At 39.6% G+C, this 13,525-nt stretch overlaps 2 protein-coding genes across 4 annotated transcripts in view; one reads left to right on the top strand and one right to left on the bottom strand.

Moving 5' to 3' along the window:
* Window positions 1-1,177, bottom strand: part of LOC111868008 (GPI transamidase component PIG-T) — a 34,686-nt gene extending 33,509 nt beyond the window's left edge. For all 3 annotated transcript variants that reach the window (XM_023858340.2, XM_023858339.2, XM_033752892.1), the window contains exon 1: window positions 712-1,177. In XM_023858340.2, the coding sequence (XP_023714108.1) occupies window positions 712-898 (187 nt within the window). In that variant the 5' untranslated portion in view covers window positions 899-1,177. The remainder of the gene's footprint in view (window positions 1-711) is intronic.
* Window positions 1,178-1,525: 348 nt separating this feature from the next.
* The window catches only part of LOC111868010 (transport and Golgi organization protein 6 homolog), a 38,916-nt gene continuing 26,916 nt past the window's right edge, over window positions 1,526-13,525 (top strand). The window contains exons 1-2 of the mRNA XM_023858343.2: window positions 1,526-1,849; window positions 10,134-10,272. Of these exons, the coding sequence (XP_023714111.1) occupies window positions 1,786-1,849; window positions 10,134-10,272 (203 nt within the window). The 5' untranslated portion in view covers window positions 1,526-1,785. The remainder of the gene's footprint in view (window positions 1,850-10,133; window positions 10,273-13,525) is intronic.

Raw genomic sequence — 13,525 nt, forward strand, 5'->3', positions numbered from 1 at the left:
ATCAACCATATAACGCTGTGTAGTCCAATGACAGACAACCTGCTTCATGCTGGTTTCTTGCTTGGCTTATTCTTCAACACTAAAGATGGATGTGACATGATCCTTCGAAATGTCAGTTACTTTCAACGGACTATACGGCGTTACATCCCAGAAGACAGAACTCTTCATAACCATCACTCTAAGGCCGCGCCATAGCTCAAGAGGTTAGTTGCTGGCTTCCCACGGCGGCGGCCGGGGTTCGATAGCGGGTCTGGTCAAATGGGATTTGTGGTGGACAAAGTGGCACTGGGCGGGTTTTCTCAAAGTACTTTGGTTTTCCCTGCCAATCTTCATTCCACCAAATTCTCCATCATCATAATCACCCGGGGCAGGCTACAATAGGCCAATCAGTGGCCACCGTTCCGAGTGGACTCAGTTGGACTCCGCCCCCCACAAAGCGAAACACCACTCCGAGAAAATCAAATCCTACGGAATCCACATTCAGAAAATTTTCGAAATGTAAATCTAGTTGGATTCACCATGACCGGTCGTGACGAAACATAGGTCACAAACTATTTAAAATCTGAAAACCAAATGGCTCAAGGAACGGATAAATACTACATGAATAACGGCTGATCGGGTCAACATGTGGCCAAAATCCCCAGAGTGCTAGATGATGATGTACAATACGCATAACCTTTAATACAATATGTACACAACTACTTAACTTACAAGAAGTGGCTTCAAAATCAACATCCCACAAAGTTGTGAACTGGAAATACGCATAAACATGACCACTGGGTAAGGGCTTCAATAACAGCTCCTCATCAAAATAATCTTTCTGTGGTGTACATATAACTGAAGAAATGCACTGCAGGCACAATAGACCCGAAAAAATTGTATGCAACACCACCATCATTTTAATATTTTGAGCTGCTTATTATTTTATTCCTTTCTTCCTTCTGCTCATATTCTAATTTCCGAAACAGCCCACCTACAATCGACCTCACATAAGCACCTCAATCACGGATCATACATTCTCGCTATAAAATGCAAAAATCTAAATCTTTATTTCCAATAATATTCGTCTACGGTGAGGAGCTCTTCCTCAATCAACTTTCCACAAAACCTTCGGCAGGTTCCTTAATTCTTCTTGCCATATTAAAAAACAAACGAATCACTGCCGTGCGTCAAGGTACAGCCGATTTCTAAGAAACTACGAGGCAACTCACTCGAACTCAAGCTTCGTTGCCTGGAAATTGAGTTTCTCAGTCTCCCCGCAAGTTGCGTTTCCGTTTCCTCAATTTGCGCTGCCGCATTTACTAACATGTGTTCAACTCCGGCTGATAACACTTTTCGGAAATCGCGGTTGCGTTTAAGTTTCCAGCTTCCTTGGTGTGCTTCCGGCCTTAAAGACCAAACACAGCTCCGTGGCAATGACCATCAATATGCTCATTGACAGGCATGAGACAGTGTTATTTTCGAAGGGGGAGAAGAAGAAGTTTTAAAGCGGGGTGGGGTGGTGGCGGTGGAGGTAGTAGTAGTAGTAGTAGTAGTAGTAGTAGTAGAGGTAGTAGAAGAAGAAGAAGATTGTGATGATTGTGATGTTGGCGGAGGAGGTGGAGGAGAAGAAGAAGAAGCTGGAGCGTTAGTAATTTAGTAATCCGTGTTCCGGTGTCACCAATGTTGAATCCGTTGCAACTGAGGAGTGTGGAGAGAATAGTGGTGTTGTATAAATTTGTGTAGTGCTTGAGTGTTTCTTTTTTTATTAATGTGAAGTGTACTTCAGCGGAAGCGTTCGGGAAAATGGAACTTGATATAAACAATCTTTGTAATGCTTTGAACATCTTGGTGAAACCAGCCGATAAAGGTGTGTATAGAGAAAAGCTGGCAACCGTCCTAATAGTAGTCCTACATACACAGGTTGGAAGCCCCTCGCAGTGATTCGCATCACATGCCGGAAAACGATGATATTTTCTGTAGCTCCCTAATTATGCTGTTTTCAGGATGCATAGACGCATGAAACTTGATGGTAATGCGTATTTTGGTATGGACACTTATTTATTGTGTGTCATTATGTACAGTAAGGAATAATTCCTATTGGGTATGGTTTATTTGTACTGTTACTTTTCAGCAACTCCCAAGAATACAGAATTGATTTCAAATGGAAGCAAAGAGTAATGGTTGTTCAGGGATAGTAATTTCATGTAATAGGTTTTATTCATTTCGTATTATTAGTGGGGGTTAAAGCGTTTCTTTAATTTTTTGATGATTGTGAAGTAGGGGCATATGTATAGGTAGAGAAAACCAATTGGGTAGAGTGTGGAACCTGTTGGGTATATATGTTCGCCATTTTTCTGTCCATATTGCATTGTGTCTTGTGTATTTGCCAACAAGCACATGTTGCAGTAAATTATAGTGTTGTGAGTTGTTCTTAGTCTGATCATTCGGTATTCTAAAAACACAGCATGGGTCACGATGGAGGTATTCGACTCTGCCACCACACGGGGTACAGAACTGACTGTCAAAGCCAAAGTCACATTACAACTGACGGCCAGTCAGTCAGTCAGTAAGTCTTTCATGACCAGATATTAATTATTACCGTTTGGCAGTTAGTCTTTTTTTTTCTGTGGGATACCGTCTCTAACAAGAGGACAGGTCTGTCATTTGTGTATGCTTCCGAGTCTGAGTCCCTTGGGACTCGTGACCATATTTTACTGTCTCAGATTTGAGACAGTCTATCTGACTGGATGCAACACTAGAAGATAACTACAACTATATACAGTATATACCTGAGATTGGGGTTTCTCAGTGGGAGAGACAGAAAAAATTGTGGAAATGGATGTTTATACCTGAAACTGAGACAGAAGAGGAAGTGGAAAAGACATGCATAAAATTAATCCAACAACCAAATCCATGAACACCAATACATAGGAATAATTGGAAGATTTTTGTGTCACTGTATAACACCAGATTAAGGTTGGCTCTTTCAAATGCAGTGTTCCGCAACCTTTTTCTACTCATAGCACACCATGAAGTATCCATGACTCAACATGGCACACCAAAATGTTATTCCCTTCAAAAACGCATGATATCAGACAATTAATATAAATATGTAACATGATCAACTTATTACTATAATTATTATTATACTGTTATTTTATTATCATTAAACAGAAATGACTCATGCATTTATTAACAGTTAATGAACTTTAATTCACTGTAGAGTGTAGAAAATACACTTCTATTACTATTAAAAGAAATACAGTAATTCTACTCACACCTGCTTAGCGGCACACAGGCGACTGATCCGTGGTGGAATCGTTGACAACGCAAGTCTCATTTCTTCATCGATGGATTTGAGCCTCTCCCTCTTTGATGTCTTAATTTCAGTTAATGTCGAGAAGCCAAGTTCACACAAATATGTAGTTGAAAATGACAGTAACACATTAACTGCCATCTCGGAGATAGCTGGGTATCCACTCCTTATTGCCAACCAAAACGTATCCAAAGGCACTTCGAGAAGTTTTAGTTTCAATGTTCTGTCTGCTTTTAAATCTGTGAGTTCCTCTTGTATATTAATTGGAAGATGTTCTGAATTCACAACAAATGGATCACGAACCCAGTCAAAATCTTGTACACTCTCTCCAAAATACTTAATGAATTTCTGCTGCAGCATTTCTAAATGTTCTTTAATTGTGTCCATCACTTTATTGCCGTCAGCAAGAGGCCATACAGTCGGGGACATCTCAAACGACCCATCTGTAATTCTCTAACTAGCAACCAAAATTTGCGAACTACTTCAGAGCACAGCTGTGATAGAACTGAAACAATTGTAAAACGCGGGATCTCTACTCTTCAAACGGAAGAAGTGACACAATATCGACTTATTTTTGAAATATTTATAATTTTAAATGAAGTCCAACAATCGGTGGGTGCATCGTTACAGGAAGAAAGTCATAAAGTTGAAGAAGCTCTAACTTCTAACAAACAGGGGCAAATACCGAAACAGCGTTATAAAAGACAGGAAAACCCATGCTAATCCCTGCAGTTTTAGGGAAAAGCACGTACACAGAACATGCGGCAAGCATATCAAAGAAGCTGCGTAGATGCGAGAAAAATAAAAATAAATCAATAATGAAAACTATGATATAACAACAACTGTGAGTAAATAATTTTCGTTTCTTAGAATACAACGTTACTGTACATAAAAGATCACAGCATGTAATAAAGAATAAATAAGCATCATCTTGTTTAATCAGTGCATTGGCTGAGAATAAAATACAAGCATATGAAACATGGTAACGGGGATAAAATAAAACGAATAAAATTCGACAATTAATTTCTTACAATAGGTAAAAGCTCGCGTCACACCTCTCTCCTTGTGACGGCACACCGGTTGCGGAACACTGTTCTAATGGATGCAACAGAGTAGATGCCTCCCCCTCTTTCACCTGAGTATAGAAACAGATCCAGTTTCTGAAGCATTGTGTTCTTTAGAGTACAGGGTGATGGATGAAGTTCAAAAATCCAGTAACCTCAACATGTTAACAGTGATCATTGATGCCAGCATAGAGCTGAAGTCATCAGTTGCCTTGATATTTTTATCACCTTTAGTTGGGGTATGTTTTATGTTTTGACCTAGTCTGATTTTTCTTGTCAAATTTTTAATCGGCATTAGGTTATATTATTTTAATTTAATTTATATTAACTTATGTAAGATTTGGAGTTTTTGTATTTATTACATTCAATTTGTGATTGTCCGTGGTATAGCACTGCAGTATGGTCATGATGTATGTAAACTTAGGTAGGATTTGAGGTTCTCACAGCGGTGGTTAAGAAGAATACCATCTTCTGGGACATAACGCCACATCGTCCCTTGTAAATCAACCGACATTTTGGTTGAACATATTTTCTCTATCTCCAGGTTCGAAGAATAAGCCAAGCAAAATACTAATGTGAAAGAAGGTGGCAAGCAAAGCAGTTGGCTAGCTGGAATTTTGGTTTATAGGGCCATTACATGTTGGTATTGGGTGTATACATTAGACAGATGGGCTGTTCGATTACCAGGTTGAAGGAGCACCAGCTATATGTCTGTCTAGAACATTCGAAAAGCCAGCTGTGGTGGATCCCAGTATGAACTCTGAGCACCATGCCACACTGCCATCCCCTCAGTCAAATACAGATACATGGATTGCATTGTCAGGGAGGCAACTGAGATTGAGTTCCATCCCAAGAATATGAAGAGAGGCAGGTCTGTGCACACTGCCCTTACCAGGGCACAAACAGTGCCCTCTCTGGGCACTCACCAGCCTCCACCCTGATGTCCTAACTTCCCACCACTACCTCTGCTCCGTCATCCCCCACTACATGTCTGCAACTCTCTCACATGACTTCTCTCCCTTATGCATTGGTGCCCTGCCCACCACACCCTTATATTTTTTCCCTTGTCTTGCTCCTAGACCAGCAAAACCTCCCCTTTTCAGGGCCATCCTTAACGCCTGTTCTTGTCTACTGTTGGTTCACTTGGTAGTCATATGAGGGCCAACCAGGTGAGCCAATGGGAACTCAGATCCACTCTTCCATTTTCCTCCCGTTTCCTATATAATCCAAAATTCTGGCTAGCTGATTGCTCTGCTTGCTCAGCTTGTTCTTCGACCTTGAAGATGGAGGCGACATGTTCCTTCGAAGCATCATTCATTTTCAACAGAGTGTAGAAGATTGTACTCTTCATATTAACTTACTTTAGTTGTACTTAAATTGATGATAATGGCATCATCCAAATGATTTGATGTGAGCAGATAACCTTATAGTAGTTCTGCTGTTGCCTGGTCGTTTGACAGTAATAATAATATCTGCAATTGATGCAGCATCAGTAAATAAGCAACACATACTATAATCGTATTATAGTGCTTGCTTTAACTGTTCGTGTGTGGTCAGAGGTAGAAAATTGTGTTTGATATCTAACATTTGATTACTGGTTGACCGGCTGTCCTGAGTGGTTTTCATGGTCTTTCTCAGACTCACAGGGAATGCTTGCTTCATAATTTCTCACAAGTCTTTGTTCATATTCATGGCTCCAGAAATACAGTTTAAAAACACTATCCACTTAAGCAGATGCACCAACCGGTAGACTAGCAATATGCTTGTAAATATTTTTGTACTCACCACTAATCTGCATTAACTTGCCAGTGGCAGTTGGCCATACATATTCTGTTTATAACCATTCATTCCTACATAACCTTCACAGTTGGCAGAGCCTCACAAACTAACCGAACAACCAACCGTTTCTTCATGAAATGCCTTGAGAGAATTTATTGATACATGTTATCACTGTATACAGAATTGTATGTCATGCACATGTTGAAACAGTTAAGAGGCTGCATGTAAAACAGAATGCAAGAAACTAATTTAGAAAAGTAAAAATATAGATTCTGTAAGTTGTGATATTTTGAGAATTTAGCTAAAACATTATCACCAGATTTAGTTTTCCTCTTATTGTCCACTTTAAAACAGTTTTCTTTCTCCAAACTTTTCATTGTGGTTTTGGAAGATTCCCGCATGTTGTTGATAGTTGTAGAGTTTAATGGATTTAGTTTTCTCTTCTTCATTAATTATTTATGTTAGGTTTCATATGGTGTCTGGGAGGTAGTGCCTGGCCCTGGTTTCTGTAAGCATCTTGCCTGATCACTCTCTGTTTTCATTTTCCATATAATTTCAATGAAAGAGCAACCATGAATATAGAACACCTCAGCATTTTAACTCTTTAATTTCTTCTAAATAAAATATGAGAGTTCAGTTCTAACCCCACAGGAAACACATTATATCTCCACTGGAAGGATCGGGCGGTTAATTCTGTTAGGGAAACAAGTGAAAACCATTTACACACTGATATGCTGTGTGGGTACGATGCATATGTTTAGTATGTTAAAGTTGATGGTACATGTAGAAATACTGGGCTTTAAAGGATTAATAAAAATCCCAATTTTTGAATCAGGTCTGGTAAGAAAATTTTCAAAGTTGCAGTGTAGCAAAGTTCCTGTTGTGTTATTTAGGAATGAGGTAGAAAAATGGGAGTTACCATAGAGGATACAGTGATAAGGTTGGCTACAAGAAGGCAGAATTTTTTTGTAATGGTTTCAGGGGCATCTTATTCCAGATGTTATGGAATTGTGTAATGCTGTTGTTCCCATGTATGAGCAGGCTGTGAGAGCAGTGAGGGTCACACTTTAAAATGAAAATGAAACGTTAAAAGTGGATCATGTGTGACTCCTCTTTGCCACATCATTGTGGAACAGAACGATGAGATCCATTGTGACAATAGAAACTTCAGAATATCACATTAAGAGACATAAAATACAGTCACAATTTTATGCAGTGTGAATATAGATGGAGTATGGATTGATGACGGGATTTATTCGATTCTTTGATACAGCGTATGGCTACACTTTTCACTGCTATATGCACGCACACACATGCACACACCTGTTCACTGCCATTGCTTGGTAGCAGCTTCATTGCAGACATTCCTCTTACTGTGGGTTCCCAAACTGTTCCTAGCCTCAGCTACCATCTTCTAACAGAGCAGCTCACAACAATTGAACCCTAATGGTTATCTAACTCACTCAACAGCTAACTGGCCCTGCTTATAACTTCTCGGCATATACCGCATTATTCCTGCATTCCTTTTTGCTGAGGAGACACGTTTGTTTCAGAGCTGTTACTTAGAAACAGCTTTTGTATAGCTGTTTATTATGCAGTCATTGCCTAGCAATGGGTCTGCATGCCACAATACAGTTAACTATAACAATCCATGTGAAAGTAATCCTGATCACCATTTCTAGTATTAAATCCTGTTGAGATCTATTATGGGAATTACAAAAGAATCTGTTCATCATGCCAGAGGGGTTTACAAACTTTTTGTCATTTTAATTGTTTTTAAATTTTTCTTTAGAATCCTCTAAAAGCTCATTCTGTCAATATTGTAGCATGTAGATCCATTGCAAGGTACACACGCAACAGATGAACGTGTCATGTCTGCAGTGATGTCACTCAACAATAGAAGAGATGTTGCAAGTGGTGTTCTGTGTGGGTCTAATCCAAGGCTGTGTGACTCAACTGATCAAGTTCGTTGAGTTAGTGCAGTGGAGTGGAGCGAGTTGGTTGGTGAACAGTCATTTAGAGGACTGCTGCAGCTCAGTCATTGTGAGCTGTTGCTATTGGAAGCTGGTAGCTGAGGCAGAAGGATAGTCCACTGTTGGAAGCCATTACCAGGCAACAATTGGTGAAGACGCAGCAGACTGAAAAGACTTAGTGTGTGCTGTAGTAAATTGTAAAATGTGAATTATTGATAGCGCTGTAATTACTTATAGTTGCATACTGTAAGAGTTCAGCAAATCCAATTACCAATCAAAACCCCATCTACGGTCACTCATACGTGTAGAAGTCATAACATTTTCATCATCACCCAGAAGAAATAGAGACACAGGTGCAAGAAATTGTATGTGAGATAGCCCTTCTCTACATATGCCCCCTGCAAGGCCACACATTTTCCCCAACGATGCATTAGCTGCTGGATACCTTGATCATAGAAGGTCTCATTTAGACTGGTTAGAAAGTCTTCCACTGCAGAAATGACATGATCATCTTAGAATCGCTTACCACGAAGTGGCTTCTTTAGCCATGGAAAGAGGAAGAAGTCGCTCAGTGTCAGGTCTGGTGAATATGGTGGATGGGGGAGAATTTCATATCCCAAACTGGCAGCAACTGTCATAGCATGAGCAGCATGAGCCAGTGTGTTGTCATGAAGAAGTCGCACACACGTTTTCCCAGCATTCCACATCGTTTTTTCTTGATTTCCCCTTCCGTAATTCTCTCAGAAGGTTCCGGTAGTACTTGCCAGTGATGGTGATGACCTTTTGTGCATAGCTGGTCATGATGACACCATGCCGATTCCAGAACACACTCAACATCACCTTTCCTGATGACAGCTGGGATTTAGCCTTTGGTGGCAGTGAATCTGCATGTTTCCACTGCTTGCTCATTTCATTTGTTTCAGGGTTATAATGATAGACTCAACGTTCATCCATCATGATCAGGTGGTCAAAAAATTCCACCTATTCGTCTTGACACAACTGCAAAAGTTTCTTTGCCACATCCCTCTGTTGCTGTTTTTGAACTGGTGTCAACAGTCATGGCACACAACACGCAGTGACCTTTGTCAGGTGTAACTTTTCATGGATGATGTTGAAAACCAACCCATGGCTAATGTGGACCTCATGAACAATAGCTTTGATAGTTATGTGCCTATCAAATAGGATCAAAGCTTCCACTTGTGCCAGAATTCCCAGTTCCTCAGCAAAAGATGGTCTTCCACTTGGGGGTTCATTTTTGAGGTTTGTCTGTCCACAATGAAAGCGCCACTTCCACCTGACCACTTTGTCATATGATGATACACCCTCCTGATACACAGCTGCCATCTGGTAATGGATCTCCTTGGCAGACTTCCCTTGCAAATGCAGGAACTGTATCACAGCACGAGCCTCCACTTTCTCAACTGATGTCATTTTGCTTCTGCCCCTTAGGTGGCTCCCTCTGTACACTTGTCATGGGAAAATATGACTGTTTGGCAATCTCAGGAAATGGGCTATCTCCTATATAGAATGATATTTTGGAATTATAATTTTCTCATGGTGATAATTGAAACATTACGACTTCCCATCATACATTTGACAGTATGCTCTTTCCAATTTCTTCCATAATCTATACATTCTGTTATTTATGAAATTTGTAGTTGACTCAGAATTTTAACATTTTTTTTATGTAGTACAGAAAGTTTAAGTGTAAAACAGCTCAACATAAGACAATGAAAATGTAAGCACTTTCAAATATACACTGCTGATAGAAAAATGAAACATGCAGTTAGCTTTGTATTTTGTGAAATCCTTGGGTCTTCATTGTAGCTGAGAGTTTACATAGTTGTTCTGATCAATGTTAGTTGCAGTGGTCTTCAAAATATTATGTAAACATCTTCCTAAACTTTGATTTTACAGTCCAATATTGAAGATTCATGAAATTGTAAACTTCACATTTGCCATGAAATCCTGCCTTATCATTCTATTTATAATTAATAACTGATTCCTTTTACTTTGCAGACAATGTGACAGGAGATTTACATGATATTTTAGAACTCAACATTAATAATGCTTTGAAATCGCTCAATATAACTGAACATGATACGTATGGTGTCCTGCAAACAGTCAGCTGTTCTTTTGCAGCAAACAGTGGTGTCAGGTCAGTATATTTGTTCTTTTTTATTAAACTGCTGTAACACCCATTGAGAATTAACAGAGAAGTCTCATTACTTTTGATATAAGCTTTCATACTGTTAACTTAACCTGCTTTCAAACTATAAACTTAATCTGTTATATTCTCTGTTCTATTCTAATTGTATATTTTGGTGAGTGATGTGTCCAGGCTGACATATGACACATCTTCCACGAAGAACACACACAATTAGATATAAATGTCTTCTGCTATGTACTATACTATGCTTCACATATACAAATCAAAACATACCCAAATCAAAATATGTACTGAAAACATGTGTGCTCACTCATTTATGGTCTACATAGCTTACGTCTACCAACAGTATTTTATTGCCAGTGAGCTATATGATTATCTTGATAACTGTTTATTTAGAAGTTCTTGAAACTTGTATTTTGTATATATCTATATTTTTTAAGTAATGGATGTTATGATTGGGTTGTGAACCAATGAGTAACATACTAAAAGCAAAATGAACCGTAATACAAATAATGTATGACAGAATTGGTGTAAAACCCTCAGATGTGGTTAGCAGTGCTGTTTGGTTTTTAGCATAGCTAGTTCCTCTCCCACCTTTCGTCAGTACGGATTTGAGAGTAATGTTAAATAGAGTTTGGATGCTAGATTGTTCTGACGTTGGACCTTATGTATGGTAGTTATGTTGTGCACACCATCACAAAATATCAGTTTAAGAATAACACATCTTTCCCCACTGTGAACAGTATTATTCATTTTGTTAATACATATTCCATACCAGTCACCCAGGCTCATTAGGCCTGACAGTAGTGCAACTGGACTATGGTGGCCAGAGGTAGAATGAGAGTAATGGCCATAGTAGCAGACAGAGAAGATGTCTTAGATTGGATGATGGCACTGCATACATGTTAAGTTTTTGTACAGTTGTGATTCAGTAACACATTTTACTGCTTTAGAACTCATCAGATGAACTTGAATGCCCTGAACCAATTGTGAGCTAACAGTGTCTCTAGCTAATAGATTCTAAAGGATTCTGATGGTGTATAACACTCAGAATTACCAGGTCTTTGGACTTTGCCCATCATCTGGCATTCTGGAATAAAAAAGAAAAAAAAACTAGAGAACACACCGTTTTTGAAACTGGAATTGTTTCTGTCCCTTTATAAGAGAACCAAAAGAGTAGGTGTCCGCCTTCCCCTCACCTGAGGATGGAAACAGATCCATTGTCTGAAATGTTGTGTTCTATAGTTTTTCAGAATACTGCACAGTGGATGAAGTCGGAAAACCCAGTAATTCTGAGTGTTAATAGCTTGCTTTTTTTTAAATTTGCTAGTGGGGGGGTGGAGTCCAGCTGGGTCCACTCGGCACATTGGCCACTGATTGGCCTATTGTACCTGCCCTGGGTGATTATAATTATGGAGAATTTGGTGGAATGAAGATTAGCAGGGGAAGCCAAAGTACGTGGAGAAACCCGCCCCAGTGCCACTTTGTCCACCACAAATCCCACTTGCCCAGATCCGGGATCAAATGCAGGCCATTGCAGTGGGCAGCCACCGACTAACCACTTGAGCTTTGGCATGGTGTAATAGCTTGCTTACATACATACATACATACATATTTACTTGTCAGCAGCTATTCTGTCCAAAGAGCCACACCATGTCTGAGAGCCATTTTAAACTTCATGCCTAGATTATGGTAATATATCAACCTGCCATCAACAGATGGCAGACTAATGCCCTTCTGTGGCATTTGTTTGCCCAAAGAATGAAATTTATTAAGGTAAAAGATCTTTTATTAATGCAGTCTCATGTGTGAAAGTTGTACCTTGTAGCTTCTGTTGATTTTACACTAGAATTTCTAAAAGTGTAGTTTTTTCTTTAGACATCTTGTATATTTCTGTATTTATATGTGTGTCTCTCTTTCTCCCTGATTTTATTTTGATAGCAGATTTATAATTCTGTCCTCCTAGGCCCATCGGCTGTGTGGTTTAGACACTGGCTTCTCACTGCAGAGGCCCATTTCAGTCCAGCGTTTCATGTGAGATTCATGGTGGCTGAGGTGGCACTGGAGCTGGTTTTCTTCTGAGCTTCCTTTGTTTTCCCCTACTAATTATTGTTTCATCATTGGTCTATACACCTCTTTCATCACCCCTTGTGGTGTGCAATACTCTGAACCAGGTAGCACATTGTCACATCTTCAGCCTTTAAGTTTGGGTTGTCATCTCTTACTCAGCACTTGTCTGGTTGCAGAGTTGGGAGGACAGTAGGAGGTAAAGTAGAATTGTACATTGGAAATTTATGTTGCCTTTTTGGACTCTAAAGGATCCAGGATAATTCAGTTGTTATAAGGACTGTCGATGGTCTGGCTGACCGAGGGATCAGAGTTTGAGTCCTGGCAGGATCCACATCATCCAGACTGGCTCTAGGGCCCACCCAGCCTCCTATCCGATGAGTATGGGGGGCTCTTTCCACGGGTAAAGCAGCAGGGGCATGAAGCTGACTATTCACCTCCAGCTAGTGACGAGGTCAAGAAAATGTGGATCTGTATGTCCACTCCCCCATATGCCTTAATGGCATATTGCTTAATTAGTTAAGCACAGGGACAACTTTACATTTTTTACTTACTTCTTACACTATTGGCCTATGGACATTTATTGACGAACAGTAAACTGACTTTGTATTTTCATAGTGACACAGTTGCCATGTGGACTCAAACCATTCAGAGTATACATGCATCACAGCACGTCACCCTCCCATCAAAATTCCTGGTACTCATTTCTGTTAGAGGCTGAGTTGACCCCAGGGTCATAGTGCAGCTGGAAGGGTTAGGTCAGTTGAAAAAAAAATCCACCTCATTGGGACTTGAACTCATGACCTTCTGGTTTGTAGCACAGTGCATCATCCAACTACGCTACTGCTTGCCCCTGATATATATAGTGTACTCAGTGAAATGCAGATGGGCAGGGACTGGTTACATGTAATTGTTATGTGTACAGGTAATTGGAATGCTCTGATTTGGATTCATATGTAAATAAATAAATAAATAAATATACGAGGAGGTACCCAAAAGAAACCGAACTTATCTTTTTTTAAACTTATTTATTCAAATTTTAAGCACAAACCTTCAATCCCCTTCAAAGTACTCTCCACTTACACTAATACACTTGTCTAGTCTTTTATTCCATTTTTCAAAACATTGTCTAAATTCATCTTTTGAGATGCTTGACAGCGCCTCCATCGTTTTT

The sequence above is a fragment of the Cryptotermes secundus genome, unplaced genomic scaffold (genome assembly GCF_002891405.2).
Source record: "Cryptotermes secundus unplaced genomic scaffold, Csec_1.0 scaffold508, whole genome shotgun sequence".
In the NCBI taxonomy this organism is placed as follows: Eukaryota; Metazoa; Arthropoda; class Insecta; order Blattodea; family Kalotermitidae; genus Cryptotermes; species Cryptotermes secundus.